General features: G+C 44.2%; 1 protein-coding gene across 2 annotated transcripts; it reads left to right on the top strand.

The window, feature by feature from the left end:
- The first annotated feature begins 6,755 nt into the window (after positions 1-6,755).
- Positions 6,756-22,686, top strand: LOC100279559 (BTB/POZ domain-containing protein POB1). Of its 2 annotated transcripts, NM_001152556.1 has the most exon segments (6): positions 6,837-7,159; positions 19,489-19,620; positions 20,578-20,696; positions 20,784-20,847; positions 21,192-21,471; positions 21,678-22,619. In NM_001152556.1, coding segments are annotated over 6 exon segments (1,614 nt in total). In that variant the 5' UTR covers positions 6,837-6,951; the 3' UTR covers positions 22,489-22,619.
- The last annotated feature ends 4,719 nt before the right edge of the window (positions 22,687-27,405 follow it).

Below are 27,405 nucleotides of genomic sequence, written 5' to 3'. Positions count from 1 at the left end.
TTTTGTTCCCCAAAGGGGGAGAACTTTAAGGCCTCTCAAGATTCTTCATTTTTGGTGATTCATGCCAAAGGGGGAGAATTTATAGGCCCAAAGCAAAAGGACCGCACCACCATTTTCAAAATTAAAATTCTTTCACAAAGGAGAAGTTATTTCAACCGGTATCTGTTTCACAAAGGGGAAGACATTGTTTCAATTGCAAAAACCCTCTTGATAACTAAGGGGAGAACTTCTTCAGGGGGAGCTTTTATTTAGCCAAAGGAAAATCATTTGAAATAGGGGGAGAATTTTCAAGATCTTGAAAAATGCTTTTTGAAATCATATTCTTACCATTGGCTATTTGCAAAAGAATTTGAAAAGATATTTCCAAAAGATTTGCCAAAACAATCTAAGTGGTGCAAATGTGGTCCAAAATGTTATAATAGAAGAAAACAATCACATTTACTTAGACATATGTAGAAATTCTTCAATTGGTTTAAATTCAAATAACTTATGCACATCTGTCATATTGCAAAACTAATTACATTCCTACACATTATATTTGCTTTGGTTTGTGTTGGCATCAATCACCAAAAAGGGGGGAGATTGAAAGGGAAATGGGTTTAAAACATTTCCTATAATCGATTTTGGTGTTTGACGTCCATCACAAACCACATAGACTAACTAGTTTTCCTAGTTGTCATTTATCTCAGGTGCATAAGGTTCAACATAAACCAAGAAAGAAATTAAATTGGGGAAGTCTACAAAGATTGGAGCAAAGACTAGAAATGGCGCTGATAGTGGCGTACCGGACACTGTCCGGTGTGCACCGGACAGTGTCTGGTGCCCAGGCCGAGCACCTCGCTAACTGGACACTCTCGGGTTTCTCTGGAAAACGCTCCGCTATAACTCATCGGACTATCCGGTGTGCATCGGACATGTCCGGTGAGCCAACGAAGCAATGGTCGTCTGCGCGCAACGGTCGACTACGATGAACAGTAAAAGCGCACAGTGCAAAAGTCAGAAGTCAGAGCAGCGAAGTCAGAACGCACCGAACTGTCCGGTATAGCAAGAGGACAAAAACTTCAACGGTCAACCGCTCCAAACCCCAACGGTCTGCTAACGTGGCAGTCACCAGACAGTGAACAGTTCCCTGTCCGGTGTGCCATCGACAACAACGGCTAGAATAGTGGTAGGGGCTATAAATACCCCCCAACCACCTCCATTCAATCCATCCAAGTTTTCTGAACTCCATATTCAATACAAGAGCAAAGGCAAACAATCCAAAGACACAATCAAAGCATTCAATTCCCTCTAAGCTCCAAAATCAACTCAATTGCTTAGAGACTTGAGAGATGATCATTTGTGTTCTTTTGTTGCTCTTGTTGCTTGGATTGCTTTCTCCTTCCCATTCTAATTCTTCTAAGTGCTTTGTAAAGCTAGCAAGAGACACCTAAGTGTGTGGTGATCCTTGCGGGGTCTTAGTGACCCAAGTGATTAAGGAGAAGCCTCGATCGGTCTGTGTGATCGATTGAGAGAGGGAAAGGGTTGGAATAGACCCGACCTTTGTGGCCTCCTCAACGGGGACTAGGTTCTTTGGAACCAAACCTTGGTAAACAAATCATCGTGTTCATTTGCGTTGATCTCCACTTGATTTGTTTCCCTTTCTTTCGTCTCTCTAAAAGTTCCCTTGCTCATATTGATTTGAGTTTGCTCCCAAGGTCATCCGCATTAATTGAGCAACTCAAAGCAAGGAGAACTATCTTCCGCACTCCGAATTCATTTCTAACACTAACCCCGAGCATAGTGCGTGTTCAAAGTTTGTAAATTTTAGGTTTCGACTATTCACCCCCCTCTAGGCGACTTTCAACACTCAACCTAGTCGTTGTGCTCAACACTAAGCTAGACCACTCTCTAGATGAGTTGAGCAAGGTCCGTGCGGAGATTGCAAAATTGCGTGCTGAACGAGCGGAGCACCACCACCAGGAGGGTGGTTCTCTGGCTCCTGTTGGGACCCAGCACCCCTACCGCTCATCGCCACGTGGTCACCACACCTACGGTTCCCTCGCCTGTAGTACTAGGATAGGTCTGGAGCCTTAGACTGTTAGCGTCGGAGTCTGTAATAAATACTTAAGTCATATATCAAAATGGTTTCTTATCAGTCGCTTTCATGATTATTATGATGAACCTCTGCTGGATTTGGATCTTTGCAATGATTGCCGCCAAAATGTGGGTTTCCTCTGCACTTTGGTTTAGCTAGTAATGTTAATAAAGTCAGTTATTTAGTCGGGAAACCATTTACTTCCTCTTTCCTCTTTATCTATGAAGCTGTGTGGATCGTGTTGAAAATCAGCGAAGACTTTCTTTATCTAGTCTTATGAAGAATTTTGTATACCTTATATTATGTTTGAAAGATTGCAAGATTAATGATGATGTGTGTATGCCTTCTACAGATGTCTGACAACAGGCACCGAGGAGGCAGGTGTGCTCACCAGTAGCAACATGCCAGCAAGAGGAGGAACCCCAGTAGCAACATACCAGCGGGTTGATGGTAGGGAGGCCAACCCGCTTGAGGCCATCAAGGTTGTGTCAGAGTTTTCAGATGTGGTCCCTAAGGAGCTACTGGGCATGCCGTCTGAGAGGAAGGTCGAGTTTTCTATATAGCTTATCCCTGGAACAGCACCCATCTCTAAAAGGGTCTACAGAGTGTCTAGAGCAGAATTGGTGGAACTCAAGAAGCAGATAAATAAACTGTTCGAAAAAGGCTACATCAGATCAAGTACCTCGCCTTGGGCCGCTCCTGTCGTGTTTGTAGAGAAGCTACTTTGTTGGAAGCTACTTATTTTGTACACATTCACTCCTCTATTTAAGATAGTACCTGATTTAATCTCTCTTGAAAATGCTCTAAAAGTTAAAGTCTATTTTAATCTCACCTAATCTCCTTCAATACACGTGGAATGAAAATAACCGAACAATCTCTAAGAAGCAGATAACAGTGCCCGTGCGTTGCAACGGGATCATATAATAGCTCGATAACTTATATATACAAATGTGTGTTATATTGTTATGAGATGGAGGACGACATCCACGAGCCGTCCGGGATGACGTTGAAGAGAAACTCGGGCCTGTGACGCACGAGCACTCACCTAGTAGTGTATTATACAAGATTTAACAAGACAATTTAAAGGCAAAAATTCAAGAATGATCTTTCATAGACTATTGTAAATTCATGACTAAAAGCTCACTGTAATTGACTTGCTTGAAGAACACAATAATACTACTATGAATATGTGATACAACTTAATCACAGTAGTAAAATTACATCTGATGTTGTATTTGGTAAAAAAAATATTTTTTCAGAGTTCAGAGCCAACAACTAAACTCAGGTGTTACAAGGTACAACGAACCTTACTATTCAGATTATTAATATAAAAACTCAAGACAGGTGTAATCCTCAAACAATCATAAGCAATGTGTATAGGAATTTTAGACATAATGGTGCCTACCACATGCTTTAGTATTCAGATTATTAACACAAACTCATGACATAATGACCAAAAAATATTAACACACAAACATGGACATAATGTTGTTTAGGAATTTCAGACATATATAGAGGTCAAATAGAGGAATTTTAGATAATGAACAATTATCATCATCAATAGGCTAGAGTTCAAATTCTTAATATATGAACTTGACATATAATAGTGCCTCTAGCAGTGTCGCCTTAGTTTAAAAGCAGTAATATGGCATAGAGAGGAGATGAGAGGAGAGAAGAGAAGAGAGGAAATAAACAATATCTATTGTTTTCCATATAAACTCATAAAGTTATATATATTCCAATCCCATGGAGAGATGAGGGGAGGAGAGCTACAAAAACCAATCCTATTCTGTTTCTCCTTTCAGGCCTAACCCTATGCAGCAACATATTCATCCAAAAAACCAACAACCTGTAACATATCCCTTATTATCCTACCCATTACAAACTTGTCATTAAAATTAAATTCAGTACTGACTAATATTATCTCGATCAATCTTCAAGGACATCAAGCTCGATTTTGCTATGCTACAGAGAATGGTGCATGTGGACCCTTCTTCCTTATATGCATCAGGTGGTCTAAAGTTGGCTTTAACCTTTAGCCCACCTTACATTAGAGATTTGGACATCAAAAGAAAGCTAAAACATTGTAAAGCTTTTAGATCTCTAAGTTTAGAAGAGGGAGGCAAACATGCCCTAGAATATTGGAGATCGCAACTGCTGCTATCACCAAGTAACACACTAAGATATCGAAGACCACAACTGCTGCTATCACCGTTTAAAGTATAGGATTCAGTGGTGGTGCTTTTGCTTCTACCTTAACAACTAAGATCTCAATCCATCTTAATTTGTCCAACCGAACTCTGAATGAAAAAAAAGAATCGCATTTCAGGAATGATTGACGAGTTAGCACAATGCAGGTTCAGAACCTTTGGTTATTTCCAAAATAAAGACTCGCATGTAGACGGCGCTAGCAAGAAGAGCTAGAGGGCGAGGGCTCGCTGGGCAGAGAAAGCAAGGGAGACTGACCCTAAAGCCAAGCTGGGTCAGGGTAAGAAGCGTGCGACCTCCTGGTAGCTACTTGGGCCGCACCAAAGAAACACAGCCCACGCGACCTATGTCGTCATCACGGCTTGCACATTTTTATGACCATACCGGCCAGCCAACATAGCTTCTACCGGCTTATAAGCCTTCCTTCTTTAGAAAAAGCAATCATGGTCAAATGCTCCTGCTAGTGTCAAATTGAGGCAACTTTTTGCGCGAGCAGACGTGGGTTCGGTGTGTGCAAAACTAATGGTGGCTGTCATGTGGGCGTCCGTAGTCTGCAATGTGGGCCCAACGTCCGGAGTGTGTGATGGCTTGCACGATAGGAATGGCTGAATGGGAATGGGGGATTTTGTCATATGGGACCGGAGTGCCCCAAGTCAGGAGTTGCTCGACGTCCCGCGTCACAGAATGTGATGGTTTGCCGGACAACAGCGGTGGATGAGCCATTATAGCTTAGTGTGGCATCAGCCATATCTTACTTTTAATAACTCTCATATCTTCTACTATAACATCAAAATAAGATGTGGTGTGGTGGATATGATGTCTCTAATAGATGTTTTCTTAACATATAGTTGATGGAGATACAATTCATTCATCAAATGAATATATATATATATATATATATATATATATATATATATAGCTGAATGTCCTGCGTTGCAACGGGAATATATAATACCAGTATACTACGATAACTTATATACAAAATATGTGTTATACCGTTATGAGAAAATGTTTCATAATTAATTTGTGATTCTGGCCATACATAATTTTTGTTATTTATAATCTATCTGTTTCAGCACTACATTGCAACCATCAGTATCATGCATACTTCGATATATGTCACGATTTGCATGGTCTCATTATTGGAGAGCACGTTTCACACATACCGGAAGAAATTCCCTCGTACATCGTTAGTCATCGGACACGTACCACCATACGCTTTTGCTTAAACAAAAAGGTAAGTGTGTGTGTTTGCAAGACTAATGGTCAAACATCGTATAACCATAAAGTTAGAATACTATATTAATATATTAAATAAATTAATCAAATAGACATAGATTAACCCAATTAACATAGGATAAATAAATATCTAATTATAAAAGTATAAAACATGGTATAATCAATGTTGTTACTGCGTAGTAAATATTCATACGAGACTAACACAACTGGAACGGTTCAATTTAGAATTAAAATGGGGAAGTTACGAATTTCCAAAGTTTCTATGTATTTGATATAGGATTAATTAGGAAATCAATTTTATTTTTGTTTTCATGACAAAACAGAGGTATTATGTGATAAAAAATAATATTATAGAATTATAGAAATTGGAATGAACTCATTTGGATTTAATATGAAATTTCCATGAATTAAATGGGTTTCTGCAATTATTTTTAAACTAAAAATCAATTTCTAAACTTCTTTTCCCTATTTTCTTTATTTCCTGGACTGCGTCCCAAATTCCAGAAAGATCATGGGCCAAGCTATAAATGCTTTTCTAGACTCAGTGAGCATACAGAGTGGACGACGGGTTAAACACAAATAAAGTCTTAGTTGAAATTGTACACAATTTAATATGAGTCACGTTGGCTAGAGGGTGGAAGGCTAGTCATTCTACTCAATAGATCTAAGGTTCGATCCCTGAGCAGCACAGTTTGATTTTTTTTCTGCGCGCGGAACGGGAGAGGGCAGAACGGCAGACTACTCTTACCTTCTTAATAAGTAGTATAGATTTTTGGTGACTAGGCCGCTATCCCTGAGCAGCACGGTTTGATTTTTTTTCTGCGCGCGGAACGGGAGAGGGCAGAACGGCAGAACACGGGAGAGGGCAGAACGGCAGACTACTCTTACCTTCTTAATAAGTAGTATAGATTTTTGGTGACGCCGCTAGCGCTTGGAGCAACGATTCAGCCTGTTTTTATTTCCGCTAAAATTCCGAGTTTTTTTTTGATAAATTTCGATTAAAACCGATGAACAAGTGTAACAGTTGGTAAAACACCACATAGCTTTCGATGCTGTTTTCGATAATTATTTTTCATACCGATTCTAAGTTCGAGAAATATCGTTACCAGTAAAATCGATAAAAAAATCAAAACAATATAAAAAAATCAAAACATTTATCAAAATTACGAAAAAAAAATCTAAACCGCTTCCATTCATATATCCGAGCACACGAATTCAACCCCGCTTTTATCGCGGTACCACCACGTCCAAAACGTTTGGAGCCCTTTTCCTAATCTTGCTGCTACCGCGCGCTCCCTCTCCCCGGCCATTTCTCTCATTTCGCCCTCCCTCCGCCGGCTAGGGTTACTGCCACCGCCTTCCACCCCTCCCCGACTGCCCGTGGGTGGAGGAGGCTGGTTGGCGTGCAGGGTACCTCGGCGGCGGAGATGGAGCCGGACTTCTCGACCGTGGGCGGGCCCAGCTTTGAGTTCGCTTTCAACGAGGCCAACTTCTCCGACCGGGAATTGCGGATCGAGGTCGTCGCGGGGGATTACGACGCGCCGGGGTCCACTGGCGGCGGTTCCGGAGGAGGTGGCCTCGCCGACTGGGCGCGCCATCGGAAGCGCCGACGCGAGGAGCTCTTCAAGGAGAAAGGTATGCCGACAGAATCTGGCTACGCATGCCGTTGCTGCCTTGCGATCGTGCGATTTTGTGTGTTGATTTGTCACGCTCGGTGCGATTCGGCTGAGAATTTGCTGGGGAGTTGGGTGCCTCGTTTTTTTGGAGTAAAATCTGATTTCCGTTGGTACACGACAATATAGGTTATAATGGGAAAGGATTAAAGGAATTGGAGAAGGATGAAGAGGTATATCAATTTGGAGCTGTCGTGATGTACATATACGAATTATCTGACACTTTGATCTGTCATCAGCCACAATAATTGGCAAACGTATTTACAAGAATAGATAAATTAATTTAGGCTAGCCATACTTTGAATTAGAATTCGCGTGCCGAAATATTCTAATTTATCTATTTGAGAATCTATGGGGCAACCAGAGGGGTGCAACTCAGAAACCATTCGAAGCTGGTGCATTTGTCCTCTTTAGGTTGACAACATATAGATGCTTCTGATTATGGAGATGTAAGTTTTGCGTTGACTGTTAATAAGGTAACCTTGGAAGGGTTACTCTGCTTGATAAAATTCCCTGAGAGGTGCAGTTGTGCTTCATAAGCATGGCTATTAAGGCATAGTTTAAGCACTGGAACAGTCTAGGGTGACACCATGCCTTATGTATGACGTCTGCCTTATGGGTGTGGTGTCTCAAGATCGTTGCTTTAGGGTCCAACTCTTTGCTATATAAAACATCAGTTTCCACGGTTCCCACCGTCGTCATGCTCTCCCACATTTGTTCTCATCGTCGTCGTGCTCCCTTACATTTAAATGGTAAAAAAGCTAAAATTATGTACAAATGAGATTCGAACAATGGTTGTTGGCTCCAAGCTCACATTCATACCCATCTACCTATCCAACAGAACACATATGTCTTTATGTTTTATACTCTATACTCAAGTATAAATAGAAACTGTATCAACGAATGAGCACTTTGCTAGCTATAGGAAATCACTTGTAGCAGAAAGGTGGGAGGGGGGGGGGGGACAGGGACAGCAGGAGATTCTGGCAGGAGACAATCATAGAGGAAGCATGGGAGAAATAGAGCGCGAGACAGGGAGGAAGTGCATGGAAGACAGGGGGAGTGGCAGATCTGCAGGATACTGCACAGGAGGAGTTGCCGCCCTACTCCCTTGATTCAGCAGCACTGGCGGCATCAGCCATCTTCTCTGGTCGATCCAGCAGGGCACACAGCCTCTAGTTTGTGCTACAGTAGCTGGGATCACCGCCTCCAATCTGTGCTCCAGCACAAAGGCACCATCGCCTCCAGCCTGCACTACAGCGTTGACGAGCAGACAATTGCTACCCTTTTGACCTCTTTAGCCTAGCCAGGTAGGTTCGTGGACCTGTTGGACTGTTGGGCTTCTATGGGTTACTTGGCCTGATGGCATTTTACCTCTTTTTCCCTTTTTGGTGTTGCCATTCTCCCCCACAATCCTTTGGCTGACATACTAGAATAGCATCACCAAGGTTTTAAAGTCGGCTAGTCGACTCTAGTCGCCTGAGCACCCATGTTTTCAAGTCGATAAGTCGAGTCGACAAGGCACCGACTTGGTGGCTAGTCGATAAGTCAGTCGATTAGTCGTCGACTTGCCAATATAGTGGCTGTTTTGCTTATATAATGGCTTCATATAGACAATATAACATTTATATATGAAGAAAGAGCATGTTTTACCTCATTTGAAGCCTGAAATTGAACGAAACTGAAATACACAGCAAGTCTTACCTCATTTGAAGCCTCAAACTGAACCAAATCAGCCACATAAGTGATAAGTCACAAACTCATAAGTCATAACAGCCATATATAGACATATAGTTCAAATTAGAAATCAAATAGCAAGAAAATATAGTTCAAACTTGAAAGGAAATAAGCTCCATTAGATAGCTAAGCTGCTGCTGCTGCAGCTAGATAGATACTAGATACCCTAAATATCTCCCAAATCAAGATCATCCATTGGCCATTGCATTTTCTTCACCACCAGCACCAGCTTGAGTTGGACTGCTATGTGGGGATTTACCAAAGTCATCCACTTCTTCATCATCATTAGGCATGTACTCTTCATCATCTTGTTCATTGCCCTCGTTGCCTTGCTCTTCCTCTTCCATAACTCTCTCCTCCTGTGTAGCAGCAACTTGACAACGCCTTGAATAAACAGACTCATATCGGGCTCTTCTTGTGAAGTCGCGACCTTGAAGTGAACTAGGAGCACCGATTGCATCATCCACATGAGCCCATGCAAGATCAACCCCTTCTCTAAATGTTTCTTTTTGATTGTCCACCCACTCATTGTCCCATTGGAAATCCTCTAAAATTAAAGGGTTACCAATATTTCCCTCCTCATGCAATCTTTGGAACCTAGCTGCCATCTTTCTATTGTATTGGATATAAACCAAATTGTTTAACCTTTGGTGCTCCAATTTGTTTTTTTGGTATGAATCTATGTGTTAAATAATGAATCAGTGGTGCTGTCCTAGAATCAATTAAAACAAGATAGAAATTGATTGGAGGTAGGGTTTATGTTGTATAATGGGCCTTTGGGTTGCTTGGGCCGAACCCGGACACAAGTCGGCCGACTTGCCAGATCAAGTCGACGACTAGTCGACTGAGAATTTCCAGTTGTTGCCAAGTTGTCCGACTTGCCAGAAAAGTCGAACCGACCTCACCAGTCGAGATCTCAGGGCCGACCCGACGACTAGTCGCCGACTTGAAAACAAGGCTGAGCACCGATAAGATGACTAATCACGATTAGTCGTCGATTTGCTCGATTAGTTGAGTCTAAAAAAACTCGACTTGCGGGGGGTAAGATAGCCCCTGAGTATTGTATTAAGAAGAAGACCTTCTCACACAGGTCGAGAAAACTCTCGAACCTCTGCCCACCCATACACAGTGACATCGAAGCCCATGTGAGAACGTCCGCGATCGGGGCTGAGCCTTAGGCCTGTGCTTTGGCGTGGGACAAACGAGGGGATTTGTTTAACCACAGACTGAAATTCGCTCCCACGGTGAGTCGATATATATATATATATATATATATATATATATATATATATATATATATATATATATATATAGCTGTAGTAGGACAGCAATATACTATATTGCAGATCAGCAGATCTATTAATTAACAATATCACAATATAACTGTACAAACATGTTTTCACTAAAAGTAAAAGGTAAAGATCACTTACCTTAGGGTCTGTTTGGTTGGACTGTGACTGTGAAAAAAGCTGTTGTGGGCTGTGAGCTGTGTGAAAAGCTGCTGTAGGCTGTGAGCTGCTAAAAAGCTAAATCTGTTTGGTCGAAACCCTAAAAATCATTAAAAGTTCTTCGATATATGTTTTCACAGTTCTATCTGAAAGCCACTAAAAGCAGGTCCAGGGGTGCTTTTATTTTTGCACTGCAAGAAAGTTGGCTTTTAGAAAAAGCTGCTTTCTAGATCCCGCCCTTTGGTTTGACTTTTGGCTTTTAGGGGATAAAAGCCAAAGTCAAAAGCCAAACCAAACACACCCTTAGATTGTACATCAGTACACTGATTTCAACTCCAGTAATTATTAGAATGCCAAACTTGAAGGCTGTTGTCAGTGACTACAACAGGAGGTCAGGACTTCAGGAGCATATGTAGAGGGCTGCCGGAGCACAACAGTGCGGCAGGAGAGGAGGGCGGCGGCGATGGAGAAGGGGCGGCGACGCTGGAGAAGGGCGCATGCGCGACTGTGCACTGTGGAATCTGTACCGTATTGGTACAGGTAGGGCAAAATAGTGTTTGTGTTGTACAGATGGTGGGCTGGCCCATGTAACAGAGACCGGATTAGTGGCCCAAAACAGGCATAACTAGTCGACCAGTACCCCTAGTCGGTGACTAGGACGACTAATCGCTTCTTAGTCGCTCTAGTAGAGTCGGAGACCCTAATCGAGCTCGCTCTAGCGATAAGGCCGACTAATCGTGATTAGTTGGACGACGTTAAAACCTTGAGCATCACCACGCCTTATACTTTAGCACTTATAAGTGTCCAAGTGGTGATCAGTCGTCTTATCTCGCTTTATCGCCTTGATAGCTATGTTCTTAAGGCATAAGATACCCTAAACAAGTGCATCGAGATGTCCGAGAGTCCAGCTGGTAGTGTCTAAAATTTCTTATATTTTCTAATTTGTAACGGTTCCCTTTTTCTCCTTAGGTCCAAATATTTATGTATGTGGATTCACATGGGAATTGTGAAAAGATCTTGTTTGAGTCACCTTCGTTTTTATTAAAAAAATTAATTGATGCATCACCTTATTATTCATGTGTAGTTTGCTACCTTAGTTATGTAATATAGTTATTGAGTAGTTATATAAAATAATCTGTAATTTTTTCCTATAATTGTTCTAATTGGGATGTATACTTCTAACCTTCAAAAGCAAATTTTCGATAAATATTATATGCCAGTTAAACCAATGATGTTTGTAATGATAGATTCGAAATTGTTTAAGGTTACATGGTTATAAATCTCGAGTTGTAGTCAATAGTCATGTTCCTGCTGGTGGGACTTTGTGAATATTCTTGACAGTAGCAACTGCCCAAATTAATAGACCACATGATTGAGGTTTTTGAAATAACATAATGGGTGTGGTGTAATATGATTATTTTAAATAAAAATACAAATGGTTTTCTGAAAATTCTGTACCTTTTTAAAGATTTAAAGATAATATTGAGTTAGCTTTTGATCCTGACAGTCACAATCTGCATTGCTTTCTTCTGCTTATGGCATTTCCCACACTTCATTTTGACTCTATGTTAGCTATACAAGTCATGGGTGTTTCTTATGGATGCTAGATTTTGATTTACAATCTGTTTTGCACTTAGTGCTACTGTTGTGTACATATGACCATTTTGCTATGCAACAACGTTTCATATTATACCGTACAAGGTTTTAAAGTCGTCCGACTAATCGCGATTAGTCGGCCTTATCGCTAGTCCGAGCTCAATTAGGGTCTCCGACTCGACTAGAGCGACTAGTCGTCCTAGTCGCCGACTAATCGCGATTAGTCGTCCGACTAGGTGTTATGGTCGATTAGTTATGCCTGTTCTGGGCCACTAATCCAGCCTTTATTATGTGGGTTGGCCCACCATCTGTACACAGCACAAACACTGTTTTGCCCTACGCCCTGCATGTACTAATACAGTACGCACTGTTGCGCGTGCGCCCTTCCCCAGCGCCGCTACCCCTTCTGCTTCGCCACCGCCCTCCTCTCCTACCGCCTTGTTGTGCTCTGGTAGCCCTCTGCTCGAGCAGCAGGTGCGCCCCCTTCATTGCGCGACGACTGTAGTCTGCAGAGCCCCCCCTCCAGTGCGCTCCCGTCCTCCACTGTTGTCTGTTCAGCAGCTGAACAAGCGAGTAGGCGACCACTCCTCTGTTTAGAATTCAGAGACCGAGATGAGGACCAATTCAGACAGTAATTGCTCTGATATTTTGGTTGTTCAGTGTTCTCTGTTCACTTTTTTTTTTCTTGAATACGCAGGAGAGCTGCGTATTTTTGTATTAAGAAGAAGAATAAAATGGGGAGAAAAAACCCCAGAACAAAGGTGTTACATTTGGCAAACCAAAACCAAAAAACACACCCCAAACAACTAAGACACCTAAGACACCTCTTCTAAATGAAAGAAAGAGAGCGCTTTGGCTCCAGCCATACGCCAACCCATCAACTCCTCCCTTGCAGCTGCCAACACCACCGCAGCGCTAGGGTTACAGTTATAAAAAACACACCTATTTCTATGCTTCCACAAAGTCCATGCACCCAAAATGACAAGAGAATTGAATCCCTTGGATAAAGGCATGCCCACCCTGGCAGCACTATTCCTCCACCAGGTTTCAAAACAGACGTCATCATGGGAAGGGCAGAGCTCCTGGAAACCACCCGACCGCAGAAGGCTGAACCAAAACTGTTTTGCAAAATTGCACTGAACCAGCAAATGGTTGATAGTTTCTTCCATCTGGTCGCATAAAGGGCAGGACACTGGGTGATCCAGGCCACGCTTAGCAAGTCTGTCAGCCGTCCAACATCTATCGTGCTCCACAAGCCAGAGGAAGAATTTACACTTTCCTGGAGCCCAGGATTTCCAAATGCGTTCAGCAGGCTCAAAGCTAACAGAGCCAAGAAGCAAAGCCCTGTAAGCTGAACTAGCCGAGTATTCACCCGATTCACTAAACCTCCAGGTATGCACATCAGGAACATCCGGCTGCAGAACCATCCCCTCGAGTAAGTCACAAAGGTCCATGAGATTAGCAAGGGCTGTAACAGAAATAGCCCCTCTCAGATCAGCCAACCAATTGAGATCAGGCAAGGCATCCTTGACCAGGCGTCTAGAAGCAATACGCTTGGGCACCATACCGAAGACAGCAGGTGCCACCTCCTTAATACATTTGCCATTCAGCCAACGATCCTTCCAAAATAGAGTATCAGACCCATCTCCCAAATGAGTGATAACAGCCGCAGCCAACAAGCTTTGCACAATGTCGCAGGTTTGAATCTGGAAGTCCGACCATGGCTTAGTCCTATCAGATTTTTGCAGCCAAGGCCACCTAGCCCGCAGTGCCCAGCTCATGATCCGAAGATCACTAATACCCAGACCCCCCAGGTCCTTGGGTCTAGTGACTTTGGGCCAAGTCAGCAGACAATGGCCACCATTCACCTCCTTCCTCCCTCTCCACAGAAAGCCTCGTCGAAGCTTATCAATTGCTTTAAAAGCCCAAGAAGGGATGTCCAACGCCAGAGCAGCATAAATCATTCTTGATGTCATCACAAATTGAACATAAATGGCTCTACCAGCCTTTGTCATCAGATCAGCTTTCCACCCAGGTAACTGTGCTGCAGTTTTATCGACAATTGCTTGAATTTGACTTCTCTTAAGCTTTCCAAGAGAAAGCGGGAGGCCAAGGTACTGACAGGGAAATTCCGAAATGGAACATGGAAGGAGCTCCTGAACACAAGCAAGATCCGCCTCAGAACATCGGATAGGAAAAACATTACTCTTCTGAACGTTGGTCTTTAGACCGGACGCATCCCCAAAAATCCGAAGGATTTCCAGAATCAGATTTATGTCTGAAGGCACCGGCTTGAGGAAAACCACTGCATCATCCGCGTATAAAGAGAATCGGTGCTGCAAACTGTTCGTGGAAAGAGAGTGAAGCAGCCCTTCATCAGAGGCCCTCTGGATCAGCAAGTTGAGAGTGTCCATGACTAAGATGAACAACATTGGAGATAAAGGGTCCCCCTGCCGAAGACCCCGCTGGTGAGCAATGTAGTCCCCGGGAACACCATTTAATAAAATTCTCGTCGAAGAAGAGGCTAGCAGCCCACAAATGATGTCACGCCAGATCTGCCCAAAACCCAACTTCTGCAAGACTTCTAGCAAGAAAGCCCAAGATACCGAATCAAAAGCCTTAGAAATGTCGAGCTTGAAAAGAATGCGGGCTTGCCTTTGACGATGAAGAAACCTTGCAGTGTGCTGCACAAGCATGAAATTGTCTAAGATAAATCTTTTCTTAATGAACGCTGTTTGATTCGGAGAGACCATATCATTCAAATGCCGAGCCAATCTGTTGGCCATCATCTTTGTTACTAACTTTGCGAAACTGTGGACAAGGCTGATCGGACGAAAATCTTTCACTTGGGTTGCACCCTCAACCTTAGGCAGAAGAGTGATAAACGCTGAATTGAGCAGCCCCATGTTCCTAAATTTCCGAGCCCAAACACAAGAGATCGCTGCCATAACATCAACTTTGATTGTTACCCAACAAACCTTGTAGAAACGGCCGGTGAAACCATCCGGGCCCGGAGCTTTATCCGACGACATAGATTTTACAGTACCCCAAACTTCTTCCTCTGAGAAAGGCACATCTAGCTCATTGAGATTGAAAGAAGGCATCTCCAGGGCATCAAGATTAAGAGAATTTTCTCTCCCCAAAGCAGTCCCGAGCAAGGCATCATAGAAATGGAACAACTCATCAGCCTTATCCTCATGTGATGTCAAAATAAGCCCTTCACTTGTAGATAATGAGCCAATAAAATTCTTCTTCTTTCTTATTCTAGCCTGAGCATGGAACAGGGAAGTATGAGCGTCCCCTTCTTTCAACCAATTAATTCTGGACCGAAGACGAGCTATAGATCTCGACAAGGAGGAGAGCACCAAGATGTGCTTCTTAAGGGTACGCCTTAACCAATCCTCACTTGGAGATAGAGTTCTGCTGTCATGAGCCATCTCCAGTCTATGAAGGAGCTCCCGAGCCATTTCAAGCTGTAGTTTTAGATCCCCCACTTTATTATCACTCCAACGCTGCAAAGCCTTTGCCGTAGCCTGTAATTTCTTGGAAAGACTAACAAGAGGGCACTGGCCTGCGGGAATCGAACTCCAAGCGTTAGCCACAACATCCTGGAAATCCTCCAATTTTACCCAGAAGGCCTGAAAATGGAAGCACCCTTTCCTTTTATTAATATCACACAGGCCCAACAAGAGAGGGCAGTGATCCGAATCTTGAGTAGCAACACTCTGGAGAAGGCAATCTGGAAATAAATCTTCCCAATCAGCAGTACAAAACATCCTGTCCAATCTGACTAAAGTAGGGCAGGCATGCCCATTCGACCAAGTAAACCTGCACCCAATCAGAGGAAGCTCCAGGAGGGCAAGATCGTCCTTCCACCTTCGAAATCTGCCCATCATAGCACGATCAACATTGGAATTACTCTTGTCTTCATCACACAGAATCATGTTAAAATCGCCAACAACCAGCCAGGGCCCAGAACAGTGGGTCCTAATCAACCTGAGGTCTTGTAAGAACTGAATTTTCTCATGATTCCCTTGAGGGGCATAGACACATGACAACCACCAAGATGACCCAGTCTCAAGGCTAAAATTCACCGAGACACAATGGTCATCAATCCTAGAGCCACATGAGCTGATATTATTCTTCCAAGCCACTAGAATCCGTCCACTAGCCCCAACTGAAGGTGTGAAAACAAAATTCTGAAACTCAGACCCAAGCAACCGGAACACAAACAAACGAGAGAAAACCGACATTTTTGTTTCCTGGAGGCAAACAACATCAGCCTTGACTGAGTCCACCAAACAACGAACAACATCCTGACAGGCCGAGCCATTAAGACCCCGCACGTTCCAGCACACAATTTTTGACGGATCCATTTGGAAAAACAATGAAAAACGACCATCAACACACACAGAGGCGATCAGGCCTGCACCACTGCACCCTGCAAGTCTTCTGGGACAGTCCAGTTGAAGAGAGCCGCAAGAGCTTTAACTTGCAGATCAGTCAGCCGCTCACCGAAAACCTTGGCATAGTTATCGAGAACCTCCAGGGACAGCGATTCAGATGGATCCCCACCAAGAAGGCCGAGCTCATTAGCAATCCTCCATTTTCCTTTCGAAACTTGTGCTGGGGCCATTACCTTTTCAACATCTGCTCCAGCCAAGCGCCTGCTCCGCCGAGGTAGAGCCCCCTCACAAGGTGCCCTAGGGCGACGCTGCCGCTTCTGCTTCTGCGGCCCACACAGGACCCGAGCGGCCGGCCTGGACACCCTAGCGATGAAATCAGCAGTGGTCGCAGACTGAGCAGGGGATTGTGAAGCAGCAGCCCCTCTGCACTTCCTTCTGAAATATTTGATTGGGGAACACGGCCACCTCCTGAGCCCTGCCCCAACAGCCTTCATGGACGGCTTCAACACAGTCCCCACACGGGTAGCGATGGCAGGGCCACTCGAGGGGGAGGGGGAGGGGGATGAAAAAGCACTCAAAGTTTCCACCGCCAGAACAGAAGAGTCCACGTCAACATCAGTCATGGACAAGAAGACTTCACCACCCGGGCCATCGCAAGCACCTGGAATCTCCAAAGTCTCAGTGCCAGGCCCATGAACATTCTCCAGGGGCAGACTCAACCCAGCATCCATGCAGCCAATCACCGGCTCCACAACATCAGTATGCGTGTCCCCAGTAACCAAGGCAACGGAAGGCGCCGAGTCTTTCACGGACAATCCAGCCTCCACATGTCGAACAGAGACCGGGGCAACACCCAGCCTTTCACGGACGGGCCTTCGCGCTGCAAGTGCTTCCCCGGACTCAGGATGCCCCATCTGAACTGAACTGTTGAGCGGTTGAGCCTGCGCCGACGAGGCCCGTTGTCCTGATCATCATCAAACGCCGGCGACGGAGGTGCAGCAGCGCTATGCACCGGCGGAGAGATCAGAGACACAAGGGCAGTCACTTGGTAAGCGAGCAATCTTCTCTCAAGAGAGGTAGAGCCAGACGTCATCATCAACGGTTCCGGAACAAGGAGCTCCACCAAATTTGGAATGAGGTGTGGACGTCGGCACCATCCAAAAACCTTGAAGGAAGAGAAGTCGTGTCGATTCACCGTGTCAGGATGGAGCTCCACATCAGTGCAGTGATCCCTCAACAAATTCTGAGCAGTAGCCAAATCCCAAGCATGAATTGGAATCCCTTTGAACTCCACAAGAACAGGAGATGGAAAGGCCACCACCTCGGCATGGGCAAGTCTAGACCATCTCAGGAACTTGAAAGACCCAGAAAGAGAATTGAAAACAGCACCATTGTTGTACACCTGATTGGCCAACTCTTCCGAATTCAGGATTAAGACAAAATCTTCTGGGTACGAACGATGAACGGAGAAGGACGACGCATCCAGCCCGAAACCAGCAGCCACCTCATCAGCAAGAGTCTCAGCAGCCACCCTCGGTCTTGAACCAGTGACAACAACGAACAGAGCACACCGTCGCAGCCGCAGTTCTTCTCTAGCAAGCGCATCCGCACGGTCCAAAATGCAGAGATGTGTGGCTTCCACCATATCAGGAACAACCGGTTGAGGGGCATGCACCCTGACCGGCTCTAGGGAAGAGGAACCGGGTGGAGGTGCAACTTCACTGGATTCCTCCAAAGGTGCAACGGGGGCGGTCTTAGGCCTTCGACCCCGCGTACGATGGCGGCGTTTCTTCGTGCCACCCAAGGTAGGATCAGCCACACCGGACCTCTGGATGGCCGGGATCGGCGAAGAGACCCTGCGCCACTCCATGGCGCGTTTAGGAGAGTCCAAAGGCTTGTGAACCAGCTTAGGGCCAAGACGATCCCACACCGAAACTGAAGCTTTGATCACCTGCGCAGCACGAACCTTGCACTGAACTGCACGATGTCCGAACCCCCAACACTTGAAGCAGCGCACCGAACGTCGGCAGTCCGCCGCCCGATGAGAGGAGGCCAGACAGTTAAAACACCTACCCCGGAGATCCTCAGGGATCGATCGACGGGAAGGTGGCGAAGGGGGGAGTTGACGTCGACGAGGTTCGACCCTAACCCAGCCCTCCCGGTCAGGAACAGGCCTGCGCACCGTTCCAGGACGTTGCACCACCGCAAACTTCGGTCTGCGCGGAGGTCGAGGGAGGGACTGCCGGGCAGACGGCAGGGGCGGAGGGAGCAGCAGCACGTCCTTGAAAGTCCTCTGCGAGGCACCGCTTCCAACGACACCAACGCCCAAGGCCGAAGAGGACGGGCTGGTGAGGCAGGAAGACGCCCACCGCTGCGCCTTGGAACGCCCAGCGGGGGAGAACGGACAAGCCGCGGCGGGAGACAAAGTCACCACACGGGAGGGGGAGGAGGAAGTGGTCGCCGGAGTCGGGGTGAGCGCCGGCGAGTGGCTAGGTGGTGCGGGGAGGGTGGGGCGGCCGCCGTTGACGGAGCGATGGGCGGGGGAGGCGGAAGGGCATGCAGGGAAGGCGGGAGGGCGGGGAGCCGAACGATCCGCCGAAATGACCGCCGAACGGTCCGCCGAAATGACCGCCATGGTAAGGAATAACTGGTATTGTGCCCGCCTTGGCCTCCTCTTGAGTTGTGCTTCACTTGATTGTTGTGCCACTGCAGATAAGAATAGGAGGCGACATAATAATGTTGAAGTCATCTTCCCAAAATATGTGTTGCCCCAGCCCCAGAACTTTGGCAGTGGCACTGCTACAGTCCAGCTAGGCAGCTACAACTATACACACACACAAGCACCCGCACGCGCGCGCATGCGCGCACACACACATGGTCCTATTATAGGTGGACGACTAGGAGTCGACTAGGCTTGACTAATCGAGCAAATCGACGACTAATCGCGATGAGTCACCTTATCGGTGCTCAGGCGACTAGAGTCTATTGAAACCTTGATACAGTAAGTTGTTCTATTGTTGTGGTCCTTTCGTTTCATTTTATTTTCTGCTATGCGAGTTTCGCCTTCGTTTTTGTGATTTCTTTGTTATCAATTTCTTCTGTAGAATCTACAACCTACATGTCAGACCAAACTAATTTTAATGAAGTCGAAGCAGAAGAGTGTGATGCATATGAAGAAAATCAAGAGGAACCTGTAGCAATGATGGAAGGATCTCCACCTGATGTTGATCAAGATGGTTTGTATAACCATAAATTGCATCCCTAATAAATTTTCTTTGTGAATCCAATATTAGTTTTTTATGATTATTAGTGAAGTTAGGCAAAAACTCTTGCTGTTGGAAGAATAGTGTCTATTTACTTATTTAGGCTTTTGACAAAGTTCCTATTGTGGCCTTTCAGTTTTCACCCCCTGTTCTGATCACTTCATTCTTGTTGATAAATATGCTTATTTTTAACTTTTGTATCACATTATAAAAACCAAAGACTAGATTCTTAAATCGAAACATCCAAAATTTTAATCCAGCCCTGTTTTGGAGCCCAAAGCTGTCTTATTTCTGGAATTGCTATGTTCTTTTTTTTGTTCGAGCCCCAAACTAAGCACAAAAGCTGTAGTTGTCATACAATCTGTTCAATTATTCTGCTTGATCATTACCTCAAATCTGCTATTACTAGTTCTACATATTTAACAAAAAAAAGATAGGTACGTATGAATAACTTATAAATTTAGTTGCACAATGTGACATCCGCTGGTGAGTTAGGTACAATCTTCTGACAAACTAGGTGGTTACTTATTCTATAAATTGATCCTTGGTGCTAAACATCTATGATTGTTACTTGGTGAGCAGTGAGCTATAAGCTTGCTTAGATTGCCAAAGGCATACAAAATGAGTATTTATTAAATTAAAATTCCTTTATTTTCCAATTACCCTGTCTTTCTGAAGGTAGCAAACTAACCTGGATGCAACGAACAATTTGCTCCAAGTGTTTTGACTGCAGAATATGTGTTTTTAAAATTTTGTTCTGCCTTTATTTTCCCATTACACTGTCTTTCTGTAGGTAGAAAACTAATCTGAATGCAACGAACAGTTTGCTCCAAGTGTTTGATTGCAGAATATCTGTCTAGTTCACTGTTTTGTACCTTTTGCTTTCTTCCCTGTTTACCCATTATACACCTCTGACCTTGGTATTACCAGGTGATGATGAGCAAGGTATTGATCCATCTTGGGCTGCTGTGGTTACGCCGGTTTTACGAGTCAAGACAATTTATATCAGTTCGGCGATTCTTGCTGCGAAGAGTCCTTTCTTTTTCAAGGTAGTTATGGACTTATGGTAACCTCAAATGCAGTTGTTCTACTCCAGTCAATGCTGATCTCTGATAAGCTTAATGTGTTTTACTTAGCTTTTCTCAAACGGCATGAAAGAATCGGACCAGAGACATGCAACCCTTAGAATTACTGACTCAGGTAATGTGACAATTTTGGGAAACTAGATTATCCTGGTTCTTTTGTATTTATTTCCTAATATTTTTTCTTTTTTAAATTAACTGTTATGATTATATATGCAAAGAATCTTTAATGTTTCCAAAGTTGTACCTTTTTTTTCTTTGATAATGAAATTTCCTACTCTTCTTCCCTCGTTACTTTACCTACTAAATGGATATTTTTGTCTAGCCTTTTACGTACAGCTTTAGTCATTTGTATATGTGAAACAGTTGCCATAAACACAGGCACAAAAAAAAAAATACCGTTCTCTAGTGGATCTTTGCTTTGTGCGTCATCCTTTATTTTTCTTAATTCTCTTGGAACAGAGGAAATTGCCCTCATGGAGCTTTTAAGCTTTATGTATAGTGGAAAGTTGACAACTACTGAGCCCACTCTTCTTCTGGATATCTTGATGGCTGCCGACAAATTTGAGGTTGTTTCATGCATGAGGTACTGCAGCCAGTTGCTCACAAGCTTGCAGATGACCACAGAATCTGCACTTCTCTACCTAGATCTCCCTTGCTCAGTTTCAATGGCAGCTGCAGTTCAACCTCTGACAGATGCAGCTAAGGATTTTCTCGCTGTAAAGTACAAGGATTTGATTAAGTGAGTGATATACTCCCTCCATATTTTTTTATTTGACGTTTTGTAGTTTATTTTTGTACTGTTTGGCGTCAAATATAAAAAAGATGGAGGTAGTACATTGGGATGGGGACCTATTTTTACTTACGGAAAGTTTAGCCCAACATTGTCCTGACAAGATCATTGTGAACATACTGAAGGTGGTTTTTTCTCTCTCTCTCTCATTTCAGGTTCCAAGATGAAGTGATGAACATCCCTCGTGCTGGAATCGAAGCCATCTTGTCAAGTAATGACCTCCAGGTGGCATCTGAAGATACCATCTATGACTTCTTACTCAGATGGGCCCGTGCACAATACCCGAAATCAGAAGAGAGACGTGAGGTCCTTAGTTCTCGGCTGCTCCCTCTTGTGCGATTCAGTCATATGACGTGTAGGAAGCTGCGGAAGGTCCTAGCCTGCACAGATATAGACCACGAGCAAGCAACCAAGTGTGTCACCGAGGCTCTTCTGTTCAAAGCTGATGCACCACACCGGCAACGAGCTCTTGCAGCGGACGCAATAACCTGCCGGAAATTCGCCGAGCGGGCTTACAAGTACAGACCACTCAAAGTTGTTGAGTTTGATCGGCCCTACCCACAGTGCATAGCATACTTGGATCTCAAGCGCGACGAGTGCTCTCGACTCTTTCCTGCAGGGCGGATATACTCGCAAGCGTTCCACCTTGCAGGGCAGGGTTTCTTCCTCTCGGCTCACTGTAACATGGAGCAGCAAAGCGCGTTCTACTGCTTCGGGCTCTTCCTGGGGATGCAAGAGAAGGGCTCCACGAGTGTGACAGTGGACTACGAGTTCGCTGCAAGGACGAGACCATCCGGCGAGTTTGTGAGCAAGTACAAGGGTAACTACACATTCACCGGTGGAAAGGCTGTTGGATACAGGAATCTCTTTGCAATCCCATGGCAGAAGTTCTTGGCCGATGACAGCCTCTTCTTCGTGGATGGGATGCTGCATCTGAGAGCCGAGCTTACGATAAAGCAACCCTAGAGCAATGGTCTCTGTATAGTGGTAGTTGTTACGACAGATGAAAAAGATATCGGATGGGAAACCTCACGAGTTCCAGTTCGCTGCAAGTTTCCAGATTTGCCGGTATCTCACTGCCAATGAGCTTGTTTGCCTCCGTAACGGCGCAGGGTGTATAATGGCTTATTTATTCCTAGTATATACAAATACAAGTTGATGAGATGCGTAGGGTGTGCACGCCAGCACGGACGCGGATACGAGAATCGAACCGACAGCGCAAGACGTGCCAGACACATGCTGCTCACAATCACACGTGGAGAAAGCTGCATTGCCGGTCGCCGCGCTAGCTAGGGGGTCGCCGTCCAGCCCAGCCCGGCCGACGTTGCAATAGGCCCGCGACGCATCGCAACAGCGAGGTGCCACTGGAGTTGAGGCAGGGCGCGGGTGTGCGGCCACTGCCAACGTCCCTGTCCTGCCGGCGGATCCTCCCCTACCCAGGCTGCCACCGCTCGCTTTCTTCCCGGCTGTCGGTGCAACCAGCGTCGGCACCCGCATCAACATTTTCTTTAGAAAATTAAATTCACTATTGCAGGTCGTGAAGTTACGATATCATATCAGTTCCTTCACCCAGCAAGATCACCATAACATATACTACTCCCACCGTTCTAAATTATAATCCATTTGACCTTTTTTTTTGCCACATTTGACCACCTAGAGAGGGGAATAGGTGATCTGTAAAAAATAGTTCAACAAAACAAACTTGGTCTGATATTGAATTAGTGAGATAAAAAACCAAGTCTAAATGAAGAGGATGAGACGAGAGAACTTCTTCACTTAATTATTCTCACAAGGTGAGTATTAAACCTAGAGCAATATTGTAAGTGAAGTGCTAGAAAGAGTAGAATCACAATAACGTAAAGTAACTTAGACAAGCGACACATCGATTTTAGCCCGTGGTTCGGTCCAGCGTAAAATACTCGCCTACTCCATGTTGTGGCGTCCCAATGGACAAAGGTTGTACTCAACCACTCTCAAGTGATCCAATGATCAACTTGAGCACAACGGATCTCTTTCTTATCACAAGCTTTTCCTGTTGTGAGGAATCTTCACAATTTAGAGTCTCTCACGCCTTACAGAGTTGATCTCAAATAAACCACAAGAGTAAGGGGGAGTAAAAACGCACACAAGAGACAAAATCAAAGCAACATACGCACACACGTTGAGAGAGGACCACAAGAGACAACACATCGAAATTACAGCTCAAACTTGCTCAAATCTCAAACTATCAAACCAAAAGCGTGATCGCACTGTCTCGATGTTGTAGAATGTTCAATGGATGCTTGGTATAGAGCTTCATGCGCCTAGGCGTCTCTTTTGTAGCCCCAAGGGACCTAGGAGCCGATGAAGCTCAATTTGGAAGACTCTGGTTGCCTTCTGTCCGCGGGTGCACCGGACTGTCCAGTGCACACCGGACAGTGAACAGTGCAACAACAAAGAATCCCTTGATTGGCTACTTTCTGCTTCTGGGGGCACCAGACCGTCCGGTGCACCATGTGACCGTTGGTCCGAGGCGCTCCACGTGGACAGTCCGGTGAATTATAGCCGACGCATGCTGAAATTCTCGAGAGCAAGCAGTACGACAGACCATGCACCGGACTGTCCACCGGACCGTCCGGTGGGTGGCACCAGACCGTCCGGTGCAATGCATCCTAACCCACTTTCTTCTTTTTCAATCTTATTCTCTTTTACTCCTTTTGGCTTGACTTCATAAAGTCTCTAGCACTTAGACAAATATGATTAGTAACCAAAACAATTGACTAAGTGTCCAGAGCTTACCTTTTTCACTTTGTCCCATATAGATTTGTATTTTGCCTTCTCCCAAGCTCAATTTGCTTTTAAGTACCTATGCTCATTTCTCACATTAGATGATGTTAGTCTAAACAAAATGTGTTGATCATCTAATCACCAAAACAATATAGAAATGGCCCAAGGACACATTTCCCTTTCAATCTCCCCCTTTTTGGTGATTCATGCCAACACATCAAAGCAACTCAAAATGCACTAACATATCCAAAATGCGAGCTAAAAAGTACAAATTGATGTCAAACTTAAAACCAATTAAATTATCATAGGATTTGGCATATTTGGATCATTTTTGCCACCACTTGGTTTGTTTTCACAAAGCAAATTCATTTTCCTATTTCTATGTCAAAAACACTTTGTTTTGGCAAATTAATATATCTTTCAATACTAGTTTTGATCAAAAAGCCAGAAACTCCCCCTTTCTCCATAATCAAATCCCCCCTACAAGAGAGTAGTTTTTGCAATAAGAGGGTTTTGATAAAAAACCAAGTATACTAACAGTTAAATTTTTGAAAATTCACAAGTGTTAGTTGATCCAGTTGCTTTGGCCTTAACTTCTCCCCCTTTGGCATTAAGCACCAAAACTGAAGAACTAGTGGCCTTTTTAACCCCATTGCCTTGCCAAAGATTGCAAATAAAACCAAGGGCAATGGGAGAATACAATAGTGACTTGTAACAAAGGACATTGTTACCGTAATGTAGTGGAAGCCTTTTCTTTGTCCAAGTCCACCTTTTCCCTTTTAATCCATCTTTAAGACTATATCATAAGTACTGAAACAAACACATTAGTCTCAAAGGGTCAAGTTGTAGCATATCCTCCCCTAAACATATGCATCATTTGCACAAGGACTTGTAAGGTCCGGGGATGACTTTGTGCAACTTGAGCTCTAAAATAAGAAAGTAAAGACAATGATGCTTAAAAGAACATTATAACACCCTAAATCCATCAGTTGAAAACAACTTAGTTTGAATTAATAATTTCCAATAGATATTAAAAGGTATTATTTTCAAATAATGAAATGGTGACATAAATGAATGGAACAATTTCTTGATTAGATAAAATCTTGTCAAGTGTTTGATGCATTCATGCGGAAGCATAAACTTTGTTTGATGTATCCAATTTTTGGATTTAAGTTAGTGTAAAAATATAATTTTATAAAATAAGAATGAGCTGTTAAAATAAGTGTTTTTGGAACACGCTTTTTGATAGTTAATATTTTTTTTGTAGGTGTTTGTGAAAAAACCATTTTCTTTTTTATATAGCCCATTCTATTTAAATAATATGTTTGTGCCTAAAATAATTTATTTTTAAATTGGGTACGTATCTACATTATTATTTTTGGATGTATTTATTTATTTTGAAATATAATAAAACATTACTTTCCCAAAACCAGGTAGAGCAATAGCAAATCTACCCAATAATTTATCTGTTTGCAAGGTGGGGGATAAATAATGCTAGAGAAACCTATTAGGTCCCATCAAATTAACCTAGCATGTCACAATAATTAACACCGAACATTATTAGGTAAAAAGGAGTGATCAAGGGCACAACTTGCTTGAGACTCAAGATTCTGGGTACCAAGATGATCTTCAGATTCTCGTGACCTCACTGCTATTCGTAGCAATACAAACAAACATGGTATAGGCAAAATTAACATCACACTAAACATAAGCATAATCTGCATAATAACGTTCTACGCATCGTAACTAGATCCTAGGTTCGAGAACCACTAAAATCGGAGTTACAGTTAAAAAGTTATGATTTTCAGAAGATTTAAATGTTGGATGTAAAAGAAACTAAGTGCAAAATTTTAATCTATGTTTCATAACAAGCTAAGGTTACAAGATGTTAAACAACATTATCATGAATTTAATGCAACTAGAATGGATCAATTTGGAGTTAAAATAAATTAGATATGAATTAAACGAGTTTATGGAATTATTTTTTTATTAGAAATAATTTTCTGATTTATTCTAAATTTTTATAATGGTTCTAGACTACGAACACGATTATTATAAACCCTAGGGTCTGATCTGTGAATTTCAGGACCCAAGTGCACTTGTTTTTACACAGCAGTGGACTGCAGGTTGATATCTAACAACCCTAGGGGCTCTTATGAAAAAGACCACGACCGAAAGGGTATCGGTGATCATGAGCCGACTGATCTGATCCCGTGGCCTAGATTAGAAGACTCGCCAGCCGGACCGGTATGCGTTGCGAGCCGCAAGATTAGAAATCAATGGCCCCCAACCATCCGCGTCTTTGATCAAGCCCAGCCCTACGATCAGAGATCTTCGGCTACCATATGTTTCGACAAAGCGGTATGGTTGACTTGATCACAGCCATTCAAAGGATATCCAACGGCCGAAAACTATTCCCCCACCCAGACCAGACTCCGGCGGCGAAACAGGGGTGCCGCGACAGCGCACCATCACCGGGGAAACACAATACCGCATTCCTAACCACGAAACTTCGGCTATTCGTGATCAAAACCTCAATCGAGCTATGGTGAGTAGGTAGGGGCAGCTCATACCTACAGAGACGACGTGCAGCGACCGATCCACGACGAGGCGCGGGTGTGAGGCCGATGCACACACCGACGAGCGATTGCGGTTCACCCCGGAGGTCTCCCTGCCCAGCAATGCTTCGAAGACTTGCGACTTGTCCACCCGAACGCGTTACTCTGCACTGGCGGAACAGAGACACAATGGAGGAACCCCCGGCTTTGCGGTAGTTCGACCGGGAAACGTACGCGGCAACGACGTCTTATATAGGGGCGAGAGCCGCGGCTAGCCGCCATCTTGCTGGGCGAAGACCGTGGCGACACGGAGGAGATCTACAGGACGCGCATGATTCTGTTGGGGATGGAGGCCCTGACGTGTCGGTCCCATGCGCCAGAGAGACCGAGGACAGCTGGTGACCTGCAGCGACCGACGAAGCTGGCCCACAGGTCAGTGCACCCGATCCACTACTAGGCCGCCCGGATGTGGAGAAAGGGGAGTTGGGCCGAGGCTGAGTAGATCCGGCCCAGGTGAGTCCTTTTCTTTTTTTCTTGTTCTGGTTTTAATAATTCTTCT

Source organism: Zea mays, chromosome 4, assembly GCF_902167145.1.
Source record: "Zea mays cultivar B73 chromosome 4, Zm-B73-REFERENCE-NAM-5.0, whole genome shotgun sequence".
NCBI classification, from domain to species: Eukaryota; Viridiplantae; Streptophyta; class Magnoliopsida; order Poales; family Poaceae; genus Zea; species Zea mays.
The sequence above is the reverse complement of the archived record's forward strand: the minus strand, read 5'-3'. Positions and strand labels throughout refer to the sequence as shown.